The sequence below is a fragment of the Girardinichthys multiradiatus genome, chromosome 1 (genome assembly GCF_021462225.1).
Source record: "Girardinichthys multiradiatus isolate DD_20200921_A chromosome 1, DD_fGirMul_XY1, whole genome shotgun sequence".
Lineage (NCBI taxonomy): Eukaryota > Metazoa > Chordata > Actinopteri > Cyprinodontiformes > Goodeidae > Girardinichthys > Girardinichthys multiradiatus.
This window is the reverse complement of record NC_061794.1, coordinates 33129046-33153976: the sequence shown is the minus strand read 5'-3', so window position 1 is coordinate 33153976 and position 24931 is coordinate 33129046. Positions and strand designations below refer to the sequence as shown.

Here is a 24931-nt window from a genome sequence, read left to right as displayed (position 1 = left end):
ACAAATGAGCTCGGTGACTAACAACACCTCAGCAGCTCAGGGGAAAGTCACAGAAAAACCGGAGACAGACTGGATCAGTGGTCGAAGGGTTTCACAGAACCTGGGCGATCTAGTGCCTTCCTCTTCTTGATGTTTGCAAGTTATTATTTTAAAAGCGTGCTAGCAACAAATGTCATCTCAAGACACTTTTCAAAACAAACTGATTTAGTTTATATACAGTAATAGTATGTAGGTAATTCAACTCAGTCATATAGATGGATCCAAACTCGCTTATATTCATTTCAACTCAGAAAATTATGCTGTCAACTTCAGTGTATTATGCCAGTTGGTCAAACGTTTTCTATGTAAGGAAATGGAGCTGATTACATCAAATTACTGAATTTGCAGCAATCCCTCCTGAAGGTCCTGAATGAACATGCGGCAACAGAGGAGTTGATTGCCACAACTGAAGAGAAGTTTGAGAAGCCAGAGCAGACACACAAAAACAAACACAGAAGCACCGGTGCCGTTAATGGCAGCAACAGCTCCTTTAGGAAAGAAACAGCTAAACAAGACTTGACCCAGTGAAAGAGTACATACAGTTAGATGCAGCAATAGTTCCTTAAATTGCAAGAGACAGGGTTAAACAGAAAACATCTTCAGAAAGAAAACATGAAGGTATAATTTAAGTTCTGTTTACCTCAACTAAATTTCTTTACTTTTTCCTAAAGCTAGATAGGACTAAAGAGGAAACTGTAAACAAACTGAGCAAATACATATGCATTGCATTGAATCTGTAACTCTCCACACTTCCTCCAGACTCTGGGACCTTGATTTGTAAACATTTCCTTTAATTTGAAAAGGACTTTTTTCCCTTCACTCAACTCTCTTAATATGCTGGGATACAACAATCTACAGCCAGCTTATTTAGCAAGAACCTTTGGAGGATGTCAGTGATCAGCTGCTGGATAACTGTCAAGTCAGAACCTTCCTAATATTGTTTATACCAGAACATAACATTGCTCAACTCAACATCCTTTTTATCGGCATAACGTAATACTAGAACTTTGCATTTTCATTAAATGTGAGCTATAATCATAAAAGAATAAGCACATAGATGAGACAAACTCAACATAAACAGTAAAATCTGTAATTAGCAAATACAAGCATCTTCTCACACAAGCAAATAAACTTCTCTCAATCATGTGCCGAAATTTGTTCAGAGTTGAATGAAAGCATAACTGCCAATCATAGACATTAGATAAGCAACATAAAGACACTCCTGTCAATAAGCATCCAATACCAGAATTTCACTTAAAACCAAGTCACACTTTGATGAATCTGCATTTCAACACTGCTATAAGTTATCTTTCTAGAAATGCCGAGAAACAGTCAGTCACATTTTTCAAAATGAGCCCAAGTCACATTTGAGTGCGTTTGTAAAGACAGATACAATCTGAATGATGGTTCACATTTGAAACTGTTTCACATTAACAAACCAAACAAGAGCTGCATACAATGTGGCTCAAACATCAGAACGTTTAAATAATAATTAAAAAATGCCCGAGACGGAAATTAGACCAACTTAGTTGGAGTTTGACACATTTGGAGGGTTCAGCGTCTTTTAAGGACGGATTCAGTGAACGACAGTTATAGCTACGACCAACTGAGGTCAAAAAATTAAATCAACTTAGCTTGTTGCTTGACAATGGATATGGTTTTTCCTGAGTTACAGACCTTCACATGTCAAATATAAGCGGCACACAAGTTAATATCAAACACCAAGTAGAACTTTTCAAGCTCAAGCAAATGATTTGGTTTTCAAACACTTTGTAAATATTTCAGTCATTAATGGGGCAGCAAAACAGAACAAAACAGCAGAGTTTGTATAGTTCCACACACGTCATATTCTTCATATTCAAACAGCACATCACACTTAAACATAAAACACAAAGAAAAAAACAAGGCAAAGAGCCCTGCAATTATTCTGCATCAATTTTAACTGATATATTCAATTTTTGTTATATTTTACATTTCTGTACCAACATCTGAAAGCAGATGACCTGCGACATCACACAGCTTTCCTCCTGCGACTCAGAGGCACATTATTCATATATTAATGGCCTGAGTTGTTGACATGTCGAAGAACAGAGGGCCCAATCAGGACTTGTAGTCTGGAGAATAGAGCTGCGACCTATAAGAGCTGTTTGGACTAAATCTTGGTGTGATGCGGTTGAAAGAATTCGATACGGGCGAGTCCTGACCTGAAAGAGTTGGATAAAAAAAAAAAAACTGTTAATAAAGAACACAAAACACAATGGAGCATTGTTGGTTTGCGAAATCTGATCAGCTACCAGTGCTGCCAGATCTCACGAGAGAAACAAGCCACCAGCTCTATGGAAATAGGCCCAAAAAAGGCTTTTTGAGCAACCCAGCGCATTGTGTAAAACAGAGGCCACTTGTAAACAGTGTAATAGTATAGATTTATTGTGGTATTATGCATAAGAAACAGCAACATTATGCTAATCACTTTCACCAAACAAATTTTGAATAACTTAACTTTTTGAATACTTTTAACCTCTGATCAAAAGAAAAGTAAATTGTTTTTGTTCGGCTGAAAATTGGAACAAATACAAAATCGCAAAAACATGGATGGAATGCACACAAAAGATTATAAGCATGATTAGAAAAAGTATCAGAAAAAGTATCAAAGCTCCTCAACCTATATCCAGAGCCATGAAAATTTTGGATAAAATAGATTTTTTACTGGGGCAGAACAATTCAGGGTTTCGAGTCTGGCAAAATAAGAATTTAATCTTTATTGATGACTTGTTTGAAGGGGAGATTCTGAAATCATTTGGTCAGATTCAAGAGAAATATGGGTTGATGTCAACATACTTTTATAGATTGTTGCAGTTGAGAAGTTACCTGATGTCCCATACAGAATGGTCTCTTCTTAAGTCGTGACCAACTGATTTAGAAATGTTCTTCATAAAAGGTCACAAAAGAAAACAAATGTGATAAAACAGTGTCAAATCTATAGAAATGTTTACAGTCATGTATGTCAGAATAAGGGAAAGGAGGGAACTAGTACTGATTGTTGTGACTGAGGATCAAGAATGGGAGCTAGTGTGTGAAAATGGACATAGACTGACTAACAGAACCAGCAACGTGCCAGTAAACAGATTTAAAAAGCTTTCTTTAAACACTGTTAAAAAGAAAAGGCACACATTTTATATTTTACTCATATTTTCCCCACATACTGCAACTCATTCCCACGCTGTCTCATCACTCATTTCTGTAACTCTGCGCTCTGGCGCAAGTGTGTTTGGGCTGTGCCGAGTCGACTCGTTTGGGCAGGATAACCAGGAAACGATGGCGTGGAAAGGACAAACTACCTACCACTCGTGTTTTGCTTCATTGTGGAGAGCTGGGAAATAATCAAGGGGTTTCACTTGGAAAGAAAGCCAAGACCAAACAAGCAACTTGACGTTCAAGAACAAGACCAAAGGCCCGCAATTCGTGACTCACGAGATTTGCAAGTGACTTTAGAGAAATACAAGCTCAAAGTTGCTTATAACAGACAACAGCAGTAAGAAGGGGAAGATGGACCGATCAAATACAGGCAGATCTCAGAGACTTAGAATTTTAAGAAGTGATTTGGGTATTTTTTATCAATTCAAATATTTATATTCATTCATTACACATGATCATTTATTTAAAGTGTTTATTTTTGATGATTATGGTTTACTGGGGATGCACCGATATCAAAATTCATGCCGATATTGATATTAATGTCAGTGTTATCGCAGATAACCGATATTTAATGATATTACATATCATTATTTGGTGTTGTAGTGAGATATGATATTATATATCATATCTCACTACAACACCCTAAAAAAATGACCACACTGCTGACATCGCTTCTCTGCTCCAGTTAAAACACCCTTCAGTCCTGCACTGCATCACTTTCATCATCACATGCCCAACAAAATACGGCAAATATGGCCAACCCTTCCCCCTCCAAAAAACACATAGAGCAACAAGATGGTAATAAATATAGGCCATTTATATCTGCCCAGTTTTACTTATTGGGCCGATACCAATGTCAATGCAGATATATCGTGCATCCCTATGATTTACAGCTAATGAAATCCAAAAATTATATTTCTCAGAAAACTAGATTAAACAAGACTAATAAAAAAATTATGCTTTAAACCGAAAGGTTATATTATGGCCTACACAACTACAGGGAAGACTGCTGACTTGATAGTTGTCCAGCAGACAGTCATTGACACCCTGGACAAGGATGGGAAGCCACCAAAGGTAATGGCTAAAGAAACACGGGTGGCTCCCACAGTGCTGTACTAAAGCATTTTAATGGAAAGTTGACTGGAAGAAACAACTGGGGTTCGATTTATTTTCAAAGAGTTGTTGAGGACCAAATACAGTAGGGTAGCCTGAAAGATAAAGAGCAAACCTTTTTTTCCACCTGAGGGATAGTCAACCACAGCAGCAGCCACATGTGTGTTTTGTGGGTTTTCAAGCCATCAGCCAGCAATTCAAAGTTTATCTGAAGGTCACAATAGCCAAAACACCTATTTGGAGCCGTAATATTCGGAGAATAAACCTGATAAAACTTTGTGCAGTGACTATTTTACACTTAGAAGGATTAAAACAGATTTAAATAGATACACCACCGCCTTCATCCTATTCCACAGCTAGAAAGAGAGCTTCATCACTGGCCATCAACTAACAGTTTCCATGATTCCACCACTAGGGCGTCAGTTTGGCTGAAAAAAACTCCTCTTATTTACCTTGTTACTGCAGAGCATCCGAACGAACGACTAAAGTACCAATCAATTGGTCAGTGATCAAAATTGGCCAATTTCCCCTTGATCGGCTATGCCTAGCGATCAGCAGGCCGAATAAAAGAGGAAAAAGAATTAGATTCTTGTTCCTGTTCGTTAAATGTATCAAATGGAAAATTTCCACTTTCATTTTAAACTGTAAACACACCGAGTCAGTTTGTTTTTGTTAAAAATTCAATAAAGGTTAGAGGGTTTATTCTTGATAAGGAAGCTACAGCTGATTTTCTTTTTTATGGCCAATGTTTGTTTACTTTAAATGCAGGATTAAAACAAAGTTTCCACAAATGAAGGATGGATGTCTTTTAGCTCTTCAGCTGCTTTCAGAGAAAATCCATTTTCACTGCTTTACTTCTCCGGATGAAAAGTGATTTCTTTCACGAATCTACTGACTGCCAGTGTTCTTGATGTCAAATCTCTTCTAATGAAAATGTGGGAGAGCTTCAAAGTAACATCATGCATTCAAATTTATCTTCACTGAATCGAGACAAATGAACTGCTGTTTCATGGCGTATTCATCAGAATCCATCAATCTTTAAGTACATTTGTGGACAAAGCTTGAACATATTTGTGTCCTACCATTGACGGGTGGAGGTGTCCTGTGGATGAAAGCTGGGTGATATGATTGTTCCTTTGGAGACAGCAAAGAGTGCAGGACTGCAGGGGAAAGAAATGCATCAATTTTGCCACTTTTTTCAAATACAGGAAAAAAAAAAAAGGTTTAAAGACCTGAGGCAGGTGTGTGGTCTAAGGGGTTCTTTAAGCAGAACCGTTCGCTCTCTCATCAATTATACTAACTTATCCTTACCTTTAATCTGCAGGTGCTGATGGGAAACTAGAGCTGCAAAATATATTGACTCACAGTTGTCATCGTATCAGTGTGTCCAAAACACTAAAAACTACGTGAATGCAGTATTTGGTTCAGGGACAGCTGGATGGACTTTAACTAGCTTTCTTGGTTACACCTGATAAAAATCTTAGTGACTGCAATGTTAAAGGAGATTATTAGGCTCATTGTGGTGAAGGAAGACAGAGACAAATATGAGTTCATTCTAACTACATCCTTAAACAGATGTACTGTGGAAGGATGTACATCCCTCCTCTTTACATGTGTAGTATAAAGAGGAGGGGTTCTGGAATATTTAACAAAAACATCTCAATTTCCTTACACAAATATTGCATAAAAAGTCTAAATCTAGCTCTCTGGACAACTTAAGCAAGTTTCTAATAAAATAATAGATTAAAGGACCCTGAGCAGCACCTCTTGGGTATCACTGAGGTACTTCTATTACAGCTATTGTTTTTGCATGTAGAACTGGTGCATTTTAATGATTCTCTGCCAACAAAGGAGCATGAATAAATGCTGGCTCATGGGGGAGCACCTTGTACCCACATTCAGATACATGCATCAACACTTTCACAGACATCTAATCCTTTAGAGGCAAAATGATCTGAAACATTGTGCGAAGCAGCCGCATTGCTTTTCAAGATGAAGAGGTGAGATGTCTCTGTCTGAATTAACAGTCCGTTATAGATCCAATGAATCAGCCAACCAGCTACTGAAGACCTGACTGATAGAGATATCCCACAGATAGCTGGCAGCATAAAAGGATTGTGCACACCTTTAACTTGATTTTCCCCAGAGGCAACCCTTTGAAGCAGCCATTTTCTTTTGATTTAAGTCGTTTCCAATGAAATTTAATTTTTTTTCCCTTTCCTGCAGCAAAGGTCTAGATTAGACACATTTAACACATCATCGTGTCTCTTTTTCTAGAATCCTTTGCCTGTAGAGTAAACCAAGAATAGAAAACTAAACTTTTTAACTCCTTCAAAAGTTCTTCTACCTACAAAATGAAAGCGTTGCAAATTGAGGTGACCCACCAATGATGACGATAGCTGTGCCCGCCAGCAGAGCGAACAACGTGCAGAACATCATCTGGTAGGAGTTTATGAAGCTGTGGAAGGAGTGGCCGTCCTCCATGAAGCCACCTAGAGGGGCCGCTGCTGAGAGGAAGCAGAGAACAAGAGAGCAGACTGTCAAAGCTTCTTAGAAGAGAGGAGAACGTAGCACACAAACATTTACTTATTCTAGGAAATCACACTGAAGTTTGTTAAATCCCAAAGTCCTGCACGTTTTCTCACTGACCTGCTTTTCTACAGGTTACGTCCATATGTGCTTGTTTAATCGTAGGTCTATTCAAAACAACTTCCTAACCCCAAGAGTGGCCGATCTCCAAAATATATCTCCAAGAAGCATATGACCTTGCTAGGTTGTTAAGGTCAACTTCTGTATTAGCCGAAACTTTAAATAGGGATTGTTAGTGTGTCTGTTTTTATTCCATGGAATGAATGCATGAATAATTAATACAATACGCATAAAAATTGGTGAAATGTGAAAGCAGTTGTGAGACAGGTTACGGAAAGAAGTTTGATTTTTAAATCGGGGTTTAAGTTTCAGACAGTTAGATTCAAGACTTTCTAAGATAATGCCATTTAAATTTCAGACCAAAACAGGCCAAACATAGACCACCTTGAATTATGATTAACTTACCTAAAAGTAAAATAAATAAAACTTTTTGAGGCATTTTTGAGCTCTGGTATGAGACTTTAGCATTTTTACACTTTGGTTAACCAACCTCAACTTCTTCTTTCAGAATACAGTAAAGATTCATAACAGTTATTGACAATAGGTCTCAGCCAGCTATTTAAATCTCTGTTTTAAAGCAAAGTCTGGTTTTAATATATACTCTTCCAGGATGAAAGAGTTGGCAGTGGATATCCCAACATAAAAGTTTGGATCTGGATTGCCCACACAAACAATAATCCAGTTTAGGACAAAGAAAGGAAAGGCTGAATGTGTGATAATAGTTTCTGTGGACAGGGCTTATTGCTTCCCTCCATCATGGAGTTTGTAGATGTAATAAATAATATTTGATAAGAATCTGATGGAAGACAAAATAAATGAACAAATGCACTAATTTAAAACGTAACAAAATGATGTAATTTAACACCTGCAGTTAGGAGAAAGTTGAAGAAAAGCTGTTTTAAACAAACAGTTGAATGCATTCATAATGGGCTGCATACCAAGACTTCGTACGGTCTCTCTCAGGTTAGCCCATGTCTGCTTTTGGTTGATTGGTCGATCAGTCTCTGGTGAGACCGGAAGCATTTGCTGTGAGAGAGCAGAGCTGAGCTCAAGGTCTCAGACCAAATCTTAGAATCCACCAAGAAAGTTTTACCTGGACTGATCAATCTTTTGAGATCTGGTTGCATTAAATATCTTTTGGTTTGCAACGTACACAACAGTTTGTCTATTTTTGTGCAAAGTTGTGCATCACCCAATGTTTTCTTTCATACACCCAGGACATGCACTCAGTCACTTAATAATCTTAATTTGTATCTGCATTTTGATTCTGTAAGATATCCAAAGATGAAGAAAAAAAAAACCTCTGCCCGACCAGCACAGTACCGTTTGCCGATCTCAGACGGAACTTAGATCAATAGAAACGGAGGCAAGAACCACATGAAAAGAGATGTGCCCATGTCTGACCCGCTAAGATACTCTTCAGTTCTATGGTGGCAGTTTTGGTGCTGAAAGCCGGTAGACGTGGTTTTTACGTTCCCCTGCCTGGTCTCCTATGATTAAAGTAAGTAATAAAACTTAAAACCTTTCAGTGGTCATCTGGGAGAAACTCTAGATAAACTCTTGAATTTTTATCAGTTTAATTAGCATTTTGAATGTTCATTATCTTTTTCCATAAAACGTACCTTTTTAACTGTAATTGAATTAGTTAAGTAGAATTAGCGTGTTTGTTAGATTTAATATTCATTTGTTATTAGTGAGCAGATTAATATCAGCTCTTGATTCTAGTAGTGATTCACACCAATTGATTCTAATAGCTTTAGATGAAGTGTAATTGTCTTTGATTTTGAAAAAAAATATTTAATGTGGAGAATTACAGAAATTTCCTGATTTTGCAAATGAGTTATAGGGTAATTTATTTGATAGTTTATGAGACTGGTTATGGGTCATGCACATAAATACAGGGCAATGTGGCTTAATATCAATACTTTGTAACAATACAAGAAGTTGCTTTATACAATTGTTTTATATAATTATATGAATAATTTTTTATATATAATATCTATCTAGCCATCTATAGAACAGAAAAACAGTGCAATAAGTGAGTGTAGCTGCCCCCTTTCCCAAGACTTCAACTTCAGTATATGGCAATTATTTAGTATAATTACATATTAATAACAACCTACAGCAAATTAAATAGCTACACTAGGTCATGGTGTGATAATTGCTTTTATACAGCTTCAAATTAGCTGGAAAAAAATTGAGTTTTGGAAAGATGTTGGCTCTGCTACATTTCCTGAGATCTGAGGCAAAAAAGAAAACACAGAAACAGGGTCTGACCTTGTTTGGCAGCGTTGGGATCAGCAACATGAATGAAACTGACTGGGATGACCAAACTCTGGCCAGAAGAGCTGCTTAAGGAGACAGAAGCTGAAACTGCTGAATGAAGGTCCACAGCGTTAACAGTGTACTTTGTATAGCTGGGGAATCCTTGATGGACCTCTTTCTCATGGACGGTAACACTGGGAGAAGTAGAGACCACCTACAGACAAAAAGTGTGTTCACAACCCCTACCCATTTCCTTAGAAACATATTTTGTGTTACATATTTCCCAAACAATTCTTCACCTCCATGTTGGACAGAACAGTGGGAGGCCCATAAACTGTGAACTCAGCAGATGGGTGCAGGTTGGAGAGCAGCAGCTCCGTCTGGTCCGAGTAAAGGCCCGGCTCTATGGGCAGCCGGGTGCCAACTTGTTCTCCAGTGAAAACGGTGCCAACCAGGTCTGCTTTCACCAGCAGGTTGGTCATGGACACGCTAAGCACACGGGTCTGTTGTTCAGTCATGGGCTGCAAGGTGATAGAACATGTATAGAGACCTGGAGCAAACACAGAGATTTCAGAAGGGGTGGTCATGTCAGTCATGGGCTCTCTAATATCAGTTTAATATCAGAGAAGCTTAAAGATACAGCGCCCTGCAAAAAGTGTTTGCACGAGATGAAATGTTTCGCATTTTGTCACATTACAACCATAAACTTCAGTTTACTTTACAGGGATTTTATGTGACAGACCGACAGAGTACCACATCGTTGTAAAGTAGAAGGACAATTTTTTACAAGTTGACGCCAACTTTAATTTGAGACCCATAAATACAATCCAGAGCAACCTATGCTTTCAGACTTAGTAAACAAAGTCTACCTGTTTGCAATTTAATTTCAGTATATTTTAGCTGCTCAGCGAAGGCCTCAGAGGTTTGTTTCAGAACATTAGTATCCAAACAGCATCATGAAAACCAAGAAACACAGCAGACAGGTCAGGAAGACAGTAGAGTGGAAGTTAAAGCAATGTTCCCAAATCTGATGGAGTTCTGTTCAGTCAATCATCTGAATACATAGAGTATGGCACACCTGCAAACATAGCTGTCAACCTAAACTAACAGGGCAGGCACAAAAAGCATTAATCGGAAGAGCAGCCAAGAGGCTAAAACGTAACACTGGGAGGGCTGCAGATGTCCATAGCTCAGGTGGGAGAATCTAATAACAGGACAACTATTGGTCATGTTCTCCACAAATCTGATCTCTATGGAAAAGTGGCAAAATGAAGTCCGTTGCCAAAAGAAAGCCGTGAGAAGTCCTGTTTGAAGTTATAAACCAGGCAGGGCATGCAACGATCACGTGGAAGAAGGCGTTCTTGTTAAATGAGGCCAATATTAAACACTGCAAATCCCCCTGAAAACACAACCTTCCTGGTATAGTATGGTGGAGGCACCATCATGCTGTGGGAATATTGTTCTTTAGAGTCAGGCAAGATGGTTAGAGTTTATAAGAGAAACAGAGCTACATATAGGGCAGCTTGGAAGAATTAAAAGTGCTAGTGGGTGCAAAAGACTTGAGAATGAGGTGGAGGTTCACCTTCCAGCACGACAAAGACCACACGCTTAGACGTATAATGGAATGGTTCAGCTTAAAGAATGATTATGTGTTAAAATGGCCCAGTCAAAGACCCAATCTAATTGAGAATATGTGGAAAGGCTTAAAAATTGATGTTCACAGACACTCTCCATTCAGTTAGACAGAGCTTTGCTGCAAAGAAAAATGGGAATAAATGTAGTCTCTGGGCAGCAAAAGGTGTTTTTAAACAGCACTGATCCAGTGGGGTCAGTGGGGGTCAACATGAAACTACATGAAAGTTTAAGGTTGTGAGGTTAAAAACATTCACTGTAATGTAGACTGTATTTTGCTCTACAGTTTTAACCTCTGACCTAAGTTTCACAATCAAATGGTGCAATTAGAAAGTCCATAAGAAGCCGTGGAAGCGTGTGATGGTAAACAACCAGTGGATCCCAAATGTGATAAACAAGCAAGTAGGGCGAGTCCAAAACCCCAAACACAATTACATCAGTGCTTTCAAGCAACATGGACTCTCCACAGTTCAATGCATCACTTGGACACCTTTTATGGCCTCTATTAAATTTATTCCTTGGGCAATGCAGGTATTGATTAGGCCCTTGTAAACGGTATTTTCCTGCTCTCATGAAGAGCACAGACATAAACACCATTTCTAAGTTAGATTTAAACATACCATTTCTATTTTTTTTTAGAACAGAACACTAAAAAACACAGGAAAGAATGTAAACTGCCCACAAGAGACAATCAGCAGAGGAAAACTAAAGCTGCATGAGTCATAATTTAAGCAATGTTATGGTCTTATGAACAGTATTTCTCCATCCTTTGCAAAACTGAGTGATGAGGTTAGATTTGAAGATAGTTTCTAAAAACAAGGAAATGCTGTAAACGCCAAATAATGGACAAACACAGGGGCATCAACATTTAAAAGCAATCTTGAGCTACAGCTTGAAACCACAGAAAAACAAATGCTTCACCAACATTCAAACCATAGATCTGGGCCTTCTGTGACTTTATCCAACAAAGACTATTAACCTTGAAACAAGTAACAATGGCTTCATACATAAAATGTGTTCAACACATCAGAACATTTGATTTTTGTTCAATAATTCAATAGAGTAAAATGCTCCCAATGTGTTTACAAGCTTTTCTGGTATTGAACCGACTTTCTGACTGGAATTCAGATGAAGTCTTACCAATGCTGGAGTCAAAGCCTGTGTGTGTTTTGAAGACATCGTTGGCAGAGAAGTCAATAGTGTCGCTGTTAAAGCTGAGATGGCAACTTACAGATTTCTCTGGCTGAAGCTTTGCAACAGCTTCTATCTGGGTAGGTGAACAAGCTCCTGGAGAGTAAAGCACAATACAAAGCTGAAAGATCATTTTTATCCAAATACATAAAAATTTAAAAGGCTTTAAACTAGCTTTTTTCATTTATTACTTGTTTATTACTTAAGAGGTGATTCTAATTTGGCCATCATATTTTAACTTTGTTGCTCTTCACACTGCTTACCTTTTATCTAAACCCCTAGATTTACTTGCAGCTAAACAGACAAGTTACAACCAGAAATATTTCAGTAGCAAACCGCTCATTATAAAGCAGATGTTTGTTTGAAAGATCCTCACCGATGAGGTTGGTTCCTCTCTCTCTGGTCGTAAGTAGGACTTTTGTCTCCTTTCCAGACCTGACAGGGGAAGATTGGGCCATAGCTGCTGTTCTAGAAGGCGCTTCCACAATCACCTACAGAGTAACAATCAAACACATGTAATACAGTCGATAAGCTGGAAGTATTTCAATGTGTGCGTTTGAAAGGGACCTGGTCATTTCACGCCGTTCCCATGTCACACCTCTGCAGCTTTGATTGTTTCGTACCTTAAACTTCCAGACGAGAAAAGGCACCGTGCAACAGGGGACCATATATCTGCCTTGGGGAAGGTTTGTACCCTCTTTAAGTGGCCACCTGGCTGGTAATTTTAAATTTTCTCTAATCTGCTGTGTTAAAATTTGATTACCCAACTCCTACAATTATATTTTGGTCAAGGGGTCATTGTCATGTCGCCTAGCGAAATAAACGGGGTTCTGAATGAGCATCAGCGGACATAAAGGGGGCAAAATAAAGTCTTCCAACAAATTATCTAAAATTAAATTATAAGCAGGATTTTCAGAAAAGAAACAAACAAGAATTGACATTTCATATCTCCAGCACTGAAAAAACTGCAATAATGGCCAGAGAATGAACAAAAAAGGCAAGAAGAGAAACAAATTCTCAGCAGAAATATTTAAGACATTATTTACAAAACAGTCAGTTAATTGAGGTTTTATTCATTTCTTTATTTGAAGTGTGTCAATTCTCAATCCATGTTTTAACCTATCTGTTTGACCAAGCAAACTGTGATGAAAGACGCTCACAAAGCCAAATTCATCGGTAAGTAAGTTAGTTTGTTTCATTGTGAACACGCTCTCACCCTCTTCAGTCTCTCTCTCCACTGCTCAAAGGTGGGTTTAGCCATAACAGTAAGGGTCATTTTTCTAACGTAACGTAACGTAAGCATTTTTGTTCTTGATCAATGATAATGCATGTACTACAGCTCTTAAAAAATGTTTCCTTTTTTAATTATATTGCTGAAAGTAAACAAAAAAAAGCCAGGAAGTTTTGCAGTTTGGAGAATTACAAAAAAAAAAAAAAAAGAAGTCTTTTGCATGTCATTTATCATGCTGGTAAATACAATATAAACGAGACATAAGAGTGCATTAAATCTGCTTTATCAAAGCGTGGTAATAAAAGAGAATAAACACATAACTAACCTCTCTGTACGTTTTCAGAACACCAGGTATTTCATAGTACACAGTAATTGTCCCAGAGTCTCTGGCTACAGCTGCCCCGCTTTTAGGGTCCACCTGGAGAACGCCACTTTCAGAGGAACTCCATGTTCCATAAGCACCTAAAAAGAAGGCAGGAAAATTACCTGTGGTACAAATATTGGGTAGTAAATAAAAATTCTTTATAGCAAGCATCAGGGGAAAAAGTTACCAAGCTAGAAACAAACTGATTTTGTAGGGGAAAACTGCAAGAGTTAAACTGGAAAAAGGATTTTGCCACATACAGAAGCAAATAATAGTAATATACTGACAGAAATATCTAAACTTTCTAAATGTTATCTTGGTACTATTTGCACAAATGTTTTTGTGTAATTTGTGCACCACTCACCATCTGGGTTTGTTAACTTTGCTTGGAAGCAGACCACATCACCCACAACCAGTTTGTTGGCTTCATCCATATCAATAGCATGCTCAACAGGAAGTGGAACATAGTCTGCCACACCCATGTTTTCATTATCCCACACAGCAAGAAGTGTGAGACCTACGTTGACAGTTCTCACTGTCAGTGAGTGGTTAGTGGGGCCGACTCCCACCTGTACCAGATCATCTCTGGGAGAAAGCAAAGAGCCACAGGTCAATGGCAGCAAAGACAGTAGGTGATACAGTCGGTTCACAGTAAAATGAAAATGAGTAAACTATAAGAGCATGCAATTGTGTTTGTAGTTCAAGCTACTTGTTAAAAAACAGACTATAACATTTGTTTTGTTTAACATGTGGGGATGCTCTGAAAATATTAAATGAAATTTGTCCATCAGGATCATACTGTAAAGTGTATGTTTTAAAGAGTGTTGGGACTAAGTAAACAGGCTTTTGTTCAGTAAATATCTGATGTACAGCAAACACTGTATAGATATGTATTTAATACATTTTTTAGGACCCCATTCCGTTTGCCCTCCACTTAAATATGCATCTATGATTTGTTCTCTCTCTTTTCTCTTCCTAGAAGCAACACCTGGCCTGGCTCTGTGTCTACCTATGACACCTTTCTGGAGAGGGGAATCGTCCGAACTTCTGCTGGCAACAACTTAATGCTCACCTTCTACAGATGATCCACATGGCCCTGTCTTTTAGTGTTGAACCCTTTCTCTGTCCTAGATATAGCTACTGACTGAGCTTTTACTGTAACTAACTCTATGTGCTCTTTTTCAGACTCTAACCTTGAAAACTGGCTCAGAGTTTATCTGTTCTTTCTTTCTAGGTGAAACGACTAAAGAAGCTACATCCATTAACATTTAATTTTCCTTCCCATAGAAAGTACTCCTGGATCAGTGGTTCTGTGTTCTTTTTGTGTCTCTGCTCTGTTCTCTCAAACCCCGAGTCGGTCGTGGCAGATGGCCGCTCACACTGAGCCTGGTTCTGCTGGAGGTTTCTTCCTGTTAAAAGGGAGTTTTTCCTCTCCGCTGTCGCTACATGCATGCTCAGTATGAGGGATTGCTGCAAAGTCAACACCAGTGACTGTCCACTGTCTCTACATGTTCATCCAGGAGGAGTGAATGCTGCAAGTCACTGACTGGATGCAATCTGCTGGGTTTCCTTAGACAGAAAAACGTTTTATCCAATTTGAATAAATAACTAACTCTGACTGCACTGTTCAATGGTTAGGATTAACTGGAAGGTATGTAGCTGACTTTTGTGAAGTGCCTTGAGACAACATGTGTTGGGAATTGGCGCTATATAAATAAACTGAATTGAAATTGAATTGGTCACAAAGTCTCATTTCTCAAAAAGGCAGAACTCCTTCAACCTGAGACACTGAACCCAATTGGTCCCTTCGAGGCTCTGTTTGATTTAATCAAAGGTCAGTATTCACAGTTCCCACAACATCAGCACTTTACAACTAAGTTTGCTACTTTTGCTTTTAAATTATCCCAGGAGCTGTGAAACAATACAACAGAATCAATTAATTGAGAGAATGATGAGGGAATTCACCTCCCTGAAAGAGCAGCAACCCTCCTCTGTGCCCTGCATTTCTATTAATTTAGGTCACTCAGTCAGTCTGAGCTGAGATTACTGAGCGAGTTTGGAAAATGAACGCTGCTAACTCCTCACGGAGGCAGCTGAAACACACTCCCGTGACCTTAACAGCTATGATCAGACTGAACACATACTGATGAGACTAGAAAGTGCAGTGGCATCACTAAGTAATATAAAAACTTATTAGAAGTGTCAATGATGGGCACATTTTTTTGCTAAGTTGCCTATTCTTCAGTGCAGACCAACTCAGCTCCACAACAGATTGAAAGATGATATTTTTCACATAAATAACTGATTACTAGAGATGTACTGAGAAATCTGCAGGGGATCAGATTCTGACTATTTTCAGCTTGATAGCTGACCAATCAGCAGGAAACTCAAAAAAACAATGCTTTTCTCATTAGTGAATGCACCACGCTACTCCCCACCAGGTTGCAGTGACAATCTTTGGTGTAAACACTGATACTGAGTGAAAAAGACGCAAATTATCCATTTCAGTGTCAAAGCAAATTAACAGGAACCTGCTTTACCCAACATGTAGAGACATGTCTGTAGTTCTGTCAGTGTGGGAGAGGGCCAGAACTACAGTAGATAATAAGAATGTTATCCAAAGCTATTTTATTTTAACCTTTTCCTTTGTGCAAAATACTGGATTTAGAAATGTTAATTTAAAGTAAGGATCTGTAGTCTGTAGGACAGAGGTCCCCCAAATTTATTTCCTCCACAGACAAAAAAAGCTGTGTCCTGTCTGACTTGCATACTGAGTGAGAGAATACCTCAACCATATCATCCGAGCTCATCACAACTTGTTCTGTAACAATCCCAAACTTTTTCCCCTTAATCTATACGGAATGGTTTCCCCTCACTTTCAATCGGTTTCAGTTCACGGTTCATGTTTTGAATCTTCATCGGTAGGTTCTGTATAAACATTAGCGAAATTAGACTAAATTTCCTAACAAATATAGTCCCCAAATCATGATGCAAATCGGACTGACCAGAGTGTTCTCCACCTCTAACTCATTTACCTAGATAGACAGACACAAGTAGCTCTCTAGCACCTCCTTACGATGGCCGACAGGTGCAAACGCGCAGCAAACAGTTAAATGAGCTGCAAACACAAAACGTGCAGCGCGTTCAACCGTTTGCTGCGTATTTGCGCCCGTCGACCACCTTACCTCCTAGATTAGGAATCAGTGCTCTAGGATACACACATCAAGCGTGCTGTTGTTGTAATGCTAACCTTGCTAATCGCTAATACAAGATGTTAAAGACAATTTAACCCTTAAGGCACCTTTCAACATTTAACTACACTTTTCAGTCTTCCCAAAAATGTCCCTGGCATTAAAGTATGATAAAAATGTAAAAACAAACTTTATTTTTTTCCCTTTTTATATTTGCATAGCAGAATATTTGGGATGAGGTTACTGTAACCTCGACATGGCCAACAGTTAATAACACTGTTTTTGTGCAATGAAAGTTGGGTAAAGAAAGTTTATTCAAAAGGGTAACACATGTTACTTCAGTTCAAAACGGTCCCTCCCAAAAGTGAGATTAAAAATGTTCATTATTTCATTAGTTTCATTATTTTTCCCCCCCTTAACATATCAATTCTTTCTAGCTACCGAAGAGCTAAACATAAATAGAACATTTTGTATTATTTATTTGTATTTTTAAGCCCATTTTTGTCACGAGATATTTTGTGTTTAGTCTGTGTTCACCTTTGATGACTCACACTTCACACACACACACACACACACACACACACACACACACACACACACACACACACACACACACACACACACACACACACACACACACCACTCCGATATCAGTCTGAACAAACAAAAACTGTTTTTGTGGTGTTCAGCTTTTCTTGCCATCAAGTAGGACAACAAGGCCTTCCCTGAAATATTACATGAAGCTGAGCTGCCCCAGGTAATCCTGGGTATTTATTAATCACAACTAAAACCTGCTGTGTCTTTATTTTGAAGGCAGAGGCATCATAACAGTGTGACACTGAAGTCATCTCAAAGACAAAGTGTATAAACATGTATGAACATTTATTTCATTTTGAAATAATAAGCAAATCCTGGCAGTTTTAGAAACTTAGCATTGAAACTGGCCAACTGAACAGATAACTCGAGGGTTAAAGAGTTAAGTCGGTCATTTTGTATTTGTTTTAAAATAACATTTAACCCTATTTAACCGTGACATTTTTATTTTTTTTTACACCACGCCATAATCCGGCAACTGCCTCTCTTACAAATAATGACCGCTCAAAGCAGGACTAGAAAGAGATTTTTAAAGCTGTTCTAATATTAACAGAGAATTAAGAAATGGCTAAAATCAGTAATGGCTGGACAAAGCTGCCATTTGTTACAAGATTACAAAATAAACTAGTGGTTACGGACCCTCTTCAGTCATTTTAGAAACCTTCGGTATCTTAGTGGATTTTTCTTTTTGATTTTGGAATTGCTTTGAAAGCCAAACTTGATGTAAAAACTACAACTTCTAGTATGCACAAACATCTTTAAACTTTCAACCGTTTATTTTATTTTTAAACACTAAAATGTAAATTATAGATCTCTTCCATACTGCTGGGTGTTCCAACACAATGCTGTAAAAAAAAAAAAAAAACATACTTATTCTATTGGGAGATGGTCTGTTTTTTCTAGTTTTTCTCCACCTTACTAAATTTCCATTAACAGCAACCATTTTTTCAAACTGTTCTGCAAATAAAGAATTAATACAGGAATTTTGAACTTGAACATCTTAAGGCGTTAAGAAGAAAGGCTGCTCTGCTGTGCTGGCTCTCTAACCATTAATTGCATTCAGGAGGAAAGAAATCATCAGAACAAACTGCCAGCGTGGTTTCTGCACCTTCCACAGTGACAATATGCAAATGTGTCCTGATGTGAACATAGTTTTTCACTGATGAGCCACATACTGCAGATCTTAAGCGCTTGTGACTTATGTAAAATCTGATAAAATGACAAAAAAATAAAATAAAAACAGTTCAGTTCCAGTTAGAGGCCGGTCTTTCTGTACGTCTACCCAAGATGACTCGTTCCAACTATGGTGTCTTGCTAAAGTATTCATACCCTTTCTCACACCACAAAAAACTTCAATGTATTTTAATAGCAAATATGTTCTGGTCCAACACAATGTAGTGCTATAATTGTAATTTGGAAGGAAGGTGTTATATAGTTTTCACATCGTTTTACAAACAAAAATATTTAGACTGTTTTTATTCAGTCCCCTGCCAATACTTTGTAGAAAACCCTTTCCAAGACTTTTGGGACATGTCTCCATCAGCTTAGAGACTGAAGTTTTTGCCCATCAATCTTCCAATCAGTTCTGATCAGGATCCCTGTCCCCATCTAAGAAAAGCATCCCCACAACAGGATGCTTCCACCGCCATATTACATCACAAAGATTGTGTGTTTAGGGTAACATGCAATCTTAGTTTTCCACCACCATAGAATTTGGCATGCAGGCCAAAATGTGTAGACCAGACCAACTCAATGGACTTCTTCTTGAAACTCTTCTATAAAGGCCAGATTTGTGGAATACACAACTAATAGTTGTCCTGCCAACAGATTAACCACCTAAGCAGTGGATCTCGACAGCTCCCCCAGAGTTACCATGGATCTATTGGCTGCTTCTCTGATTAATGCTCTCTTTCATGTTATACAGAGATTAAATTGCACACACAGATGGACAATTTACTAATAAGGGGATATCGGATGGCAGTTTCATTTATAGATGTCTTATTAAAAGGAGCTGAATATGCATGCAACAGTATTTAGATGTCTGTGTGAAAAACATTGCAGCCATCTTTGCCCTTCTGTCTTCACAATACCGCCCGACAATGTGTTGGTCTATAACAAAAAAGCTCAATAAAATAAAATAAAGTTTGTTATTGTAACGTGACAAAATAATACAGGGATAAGAGGTACAAGTACTCTTGCAAGGCACTCTAAAGAACTTCCTAAGCCTTGGCAACACCACATTAAAACATTGTATTAGCACATACACTCACCGGCCACTTTATTAAGTGCATCTTGCTAGTACAGGGTTGGACCCCCTTTTGCCTTCAGAACCGCCTTATTCCTTCGTGGCATAGATTCAACAAGGTACTGGAAACATTCCTCAGAGAGTTTGGTCCATATTGACATGACAGCATCACACAGATGCTGCAGATTTGTCAGCTGCATCCATGATGTGAATCTTCCGTTCCACCACATCCCAAAGGTGCTCTATTGGATTGAGATCTGGTGACTGAGGAGGTCATTTGAGTCCAGTGAACTCATTGTCATGTTCAAGAAACCAGTCTGAGATGATTCGTGCATTATGACATGGCGCGTTATCCTGCTGGAAGTAACCATCAGAAAATGGGTACACTGTGGTCATAAAGGTATGGACATGGTCAGCAACAACATTCAGGTAGACTTTGGCGTTGACACGATGCTCAATTGGTACTAAGGGGGACAAAGTGTGCCAAGAAAATATCCCCCACACTATTACACCACCACCACCAGCCTGAACTGTTGATACAAGGCTGGATGGATCCATGCTTTCATGTTGTTGACGCCAAATTCTGACCCTACCATCCGAATATCACAACAGAAATTGAGACTCATCAGACCAGGAAACGTTTTTCCAATCTTCTATTTTCCAATTTTGGTGAGCCTGTGTGAATTGTAGCCTCAGTTTCCTGTTCTTAGCTGACAGGAGTGGCACCTGGTGTGGTCTTCTGCTGCTGTAGCCCATCCGCCTCAAGGTTCGACATGTTGTGCATTCAGAGATGCTCTTCTGCATGCCTTGATTGTAACGAGTGGTTATTTGAGTTACTGTTGCCTTTCTATCAGCTCAAACCAGTCTGGCCATTCTCCTCTGATCTCTGGCATCAACAAGGCATTTGCGCCCACAGAACAGCTGCTCACTGGATATTTTCTCTTTTTCGGACCATTCTCTGTAAACCCTAGAGATAGTAGTGCGTGAAAATCCCAGTAGATCAGCAGTTTCTGAAATACTCAGACCAGCCCGTCTGGCACCAACAACCATGCCACGTCCAAAGTCACTTAAATCACCTTTCTTACCCATTCTGACGCTCGGTTTGACCTGCAGCAGATCGTCTTGACCATGTCTACATGCCTAAATGCACCAGTTGCTGCCATGTGATTGGCTGATTAGAAATTTGCGTTAACGAGCAGTTGGACAGGTGTACCTAATGAAGTGACCAGTGAGTATAGTCAGGTGTACTTTTTAAAGGGCACACAAGTTAAGAACTGCTGCTCTTTGTTAAAAAAAATGAATAAAGAAGAAGACAAACAAATAATTGCTGTTCCATGTTTTCAAACAGAGAAAAAAGATAAGGCATGAGGCATTAGTGCAAACATGACAAACTAACAGGGAGGGTGCGCTGCCCTCTACAATGAGACCCAAGTTATTAAAGGACTACCCTGTAACCTTTAACAGGAAAAGGATAACAAATGAAGGAATGACACCTTACCATAAAGGCTGCAGAACTATTTTAGGTTTAATCTGGGTGAGAAATTTGGTTTGCTAAAAATGCAATACATTAAAAAATGTAGGGCTCTGCAATTGATCAAATCTATATTATAGTAGCAGCTTTAAACACTCACAAAAAGTAGGTTTTTATTTTGTTCATTGTAATAAATGAAATGTCTCCAAACGTAATAAATAATCATGTTAGGAATATATTATGGCTCAAAATGATTGTGATTAGGGCTCCCCCTCCGCCAATTATCAAGCAGCTCTAACAGAACAAAGCAAAAACAAACTAAGAGCTCCCTAAATAACTCATGTAACGTATATGTTAGAGCAGCATAGCATAACTGTTTTAATTTTACTGTAAAGGCTCAACCCCTGCTGTGCTGCAGCAATGAGGGCTAAATTACAAAGAATCAATTTCAGTGGGAGGAAACCCTGTAGTATGCTTTCCCTACACACTAAAAGTAATACTGCTCCCTCCTGTGTTCTGTTGTGGTTATAGACCTGCTCTGTGGCCTTGAGTCTTAAAACACTGAATGTTCAGGATGTAAAATGGAGCTTTAAAAGAGAAAGGCAGCATAATGTCCATAAATGAGTGTACAATGAAAATATGTCTAAAAATAACAATGATTTGTTGAAGTAGGAAAGGCACAGCTCGTCAACCCTTGAAATATCTGCAGTCATAATTTGACGTTTGGATACTTTTTCTCTTGCTTTAAGACTCAAACTCACCCTAAACCTTTTTAATTTGAGATGTCAATATATAAGTTGACCGACCTGTTTGTAGAAAATGTAAGTTGGGAGTTTGAGCTGTGCAGGGCCTCTCCGGTGCTAGCGTGAAAGTGGACAATGAAAGTGAGCAGTACTCCCAGAGGAAAGGCGTTCAGGCCGTCTCTTGTGAGCGTGTAGAGCACTGGACTGGTGCTGAAACGGACATAGGACACAGGAACCACCTGGGGAATCAAGAAAAGAGTTGGTGTTGCAATCAGTAAGAGATGTAGGCCAAAGTCATTTCAAAAGCTTGGGAACAAAAAGAGAAGCCACACAGAGGCTCAGGGGTATTTCTCAGCAGGATGAATATTTCAGTTGTCTTTATTCCTGATAAAAGGTCATTTTTTTCTGCACCTTTTTACCACTATAAAAACACACGATTGTGCAGAACACCCCAGAGCTGACTTTTCACTTTATCTGCTGTCCTCCAAGGCCCTTTAAACTGTCTTCAGGTTGGCTTTTAAATTTAGCCAAAACAACCTTTTATCTTCAAGCATTTGCATCTTGGTTCTCCTATGCATATGAATGCTATGACAAGGAAGAATTACCTTCACAAGAAATAAATAAATATTTTAATCCACGATCAATTACCCTTCAGGCAGCAAATAAGAGAAACTATTTTTATCAAAAACATGATTATAAGTTGGAAACCTTAAATTGCATTCTTGGCCTCTTATTATTTACAGAAAGTGATGGATAAAAAAAAAAAAAAAAAAAAAAAAAAGATTTTATTCAATCTTTCTTATCGGCTGACGAGCACAAAGTGGACACGTTTCCCCAAGTGTGCATCTGATTGGTTGATCAGCCCCTCATAAAGACTCCTTTCCAGGAAGCTGTCGGCTCCTGGAGGAGCTCTTTTCTGACACACACAGAAAAAGAACTCAAAACCAGCAAGAATGTTTCGCTTAACTGACTCAGAAACAAGCGGGATCAACTCTCAAGATTCCAGTGATTCAAATGTTTTTAGTTGCATTGAATGCTTTGCTATGTTCATCTAATTTTTGGGTTGACTGCAGGTTATGAAAACAAAAATCCTAAACACATCTCATGCAACAAACTGGGCTGACCTTCACAGTAAGGATGAGAGTTTGATTGACACCAAAAATCTCCTCCGAGGTGATTAGCAGAGAAGATATCCCAGTGAGAGAACCAGATGAGAGGAAGCCCTTATTGTCAACTTGAGCAACAACAAGCTGGTCAGGGCAATCTAGCATCCGGTAGGAGAGTACACCCATCCCATCCCTGTTAGATAAAAAACAAAAATAATGTTTCAGTGATTTATAAACTATTCGTTGTGTGTGTTTTGTTTTTTTTAAATAATGCAATAAAACAAATTGTGCAACTAGAACAGACAACTCACCTGTTAGTTTGGAGTTTGAGGGCCGAGTTTGGAGCCAACAGTATCTCCTCAGCTTCTACTTGAGGATTAATCACGTGCAGCTTGTCATAGACCTTGATTAAAAGCAAAGCGTTGACACTTAAATTATTAGAGGACCTTCGGCAGCCTTTGATGTTTCTGCGCCAGTGACATGTCAGAGTTTATTAAAGCCTGAAGCCAGATGCATTCAGCTTCAACTAATCTGCAGTGTTATCTCTTCAAAGACCCTCCAAACCTCTGCATTTTCAATATTCTGCTGTCACAGAAGCACGCTTTCAACATTATAAAAGACGCAGGGAACACGGTGACGACGAGCAGTGAAATGCATAAAACAGATTTAAATTATTTATAATACTGGTGCTGAGATGAAAGATGAACAATTCTTACACAGGATTACCCCCAGCGTGTGGAGTCACTGTACCTGGATCTGGATCTCATCTCTAAGCTCCTGCACATTTCCCTCTAGCTGCTGTCCATCTGGGTCAGAAACTCTGAGAACCACCTTCAGCCCAGTTCGGCCTCTAGTTCTTCCTGTCACAGTCATGCCAAACTTGTGTTCTGGCTGAAGTTCAACATTAGCCTGAAGAAGACATAGATCATTATAATAATGGCAAAAATAGCAGCAAATCTAATAAAAAGGCAACAGCAATGAGAAAAGCGGGACAAGGCAGAGGCTATTAATGAGGAAGCGGCTGAGCAGGACGGGGTTCTAGAAACTACAACAGAACAGAGAGACAACATTATCTTAATTTAATCTGAAAAAAGGATCAAAGGGAAGCCAGAGCCTAAAATAGATATGGTCCAACAACAGAAAAAGCATGTAAAAAAGCACTTAGGGCTGGTACATTTCCTCAGTTTATAATGGGATAAAAGCTACAAAGTATATTTAGTAATCAGAATGTAATATTAAAATAAATAGTTAAAGATTCGGTAATGTAATGTTACTGATACTTAACAGTAGGGGTGCACAGATTGCAGTTTTCTGGCCGATCTCCGATCTTTAAAAAGCCTGACCTGCCGATACCGATTTTCTTTATAACTGACACCGTCAGGTGTCATGAGGTCACAACACACCTTCAAATGTTTCCAATGTTATGTTGTCAACAGTTGTGAACCGAGCACGTGCAGACGTGACCTATTGGGCAGGTCTGTCTTTCAGCCGTCTCTCACGAAGGAGCAAAAAGGAAAGTGGGTGATTTTCAGACCTTTGTGGAGGTACATGAGATTGGTCTATAAGATCGGTTTCACATGTTGGTATCAGCCGATCACCGATCGCCCAGAATTAAGGAAATTGGGGCAGATCGATCGGCCGGCTGACCAATCAATGCACCCCTACTTACCAGTAAAGGTATCAAATAAGGGTCAGAAGTGTCTACAATTGTCACTAGTTTTGGGCTTTTAATGATGCATTTGAACCGTTCTTTTTCAAGGTGGAATGGAAGTCTGAATGTAGGGATTTAAGCTAATCTGTAAAAAGGTTCAAAGTTACACATATAGGCTTAAATAGATACATATAACATGTGTTTGGATAAATGTCCCTTAGGAAACTGAAGAAGCACACTTTATGTAGCCA

The 24931-nt window shown here is 38.8% G+C and overlaps 1 protein-coding gene across 2 annotated transcripts in view; it reads right to left on the bottom strand.

Annotated features, from left to right (window-relative positions):
• Positions 1–1107: 1107 nt before the first annotated feature.
• nup210 (nucleoporin 210) overlaps positions 1108–24931 on the bottom strand; it is a 43580-nt gene continuing 19756 nt past the window's right edge. The window contains exons 28-40 of one of the 2 annotated variants that reach the window (XM_047372557.1): positions 23780–23938; positions 23341–23432; positions 23048–23222; positions 21987–22162; positions 14044–14264; positions 13641–13777; positions 12461–12575; positions 12034–12180; positions 9561–9811; positions 9274–9475; positions 6732–6851; positions 5430–5507; positions 1108–2243 (exon numbers count right to left, since the gene is read on the bottom strand). In XM_047372557.1, coding sequence (XP_047228513.1) covers positions 2140–2243; positions 5430–5507; positions 6732–6851; positions 9274–9475; positions 9561–9811; positions 12034–12180; positions 12461–12575; positions 13641–13777; positions 14044–14264; positions 21987–22162; positions 23048–23222; positions 23341–23432; positions 23780–23938 — 1977 coding nt within the window. In that variant the 3' untranslated portion in view covers positions 1108–2139. Of the gene's footprint in view, positions 2244–5429; positions 5508–6731; positions 6855–9273; positions 9476–9560; positions 9812–12033; positions 12181–12460; positions 12576–13640; positions 13778–14043; positions 14265–21986; positions 22163–23047; positions 23223–23340; positions 23433–23779; positions 23939–24931 lie in introns of both variants that reach the window. The other variant, XM_047372548.1, reaches the window with a different exon arrangement.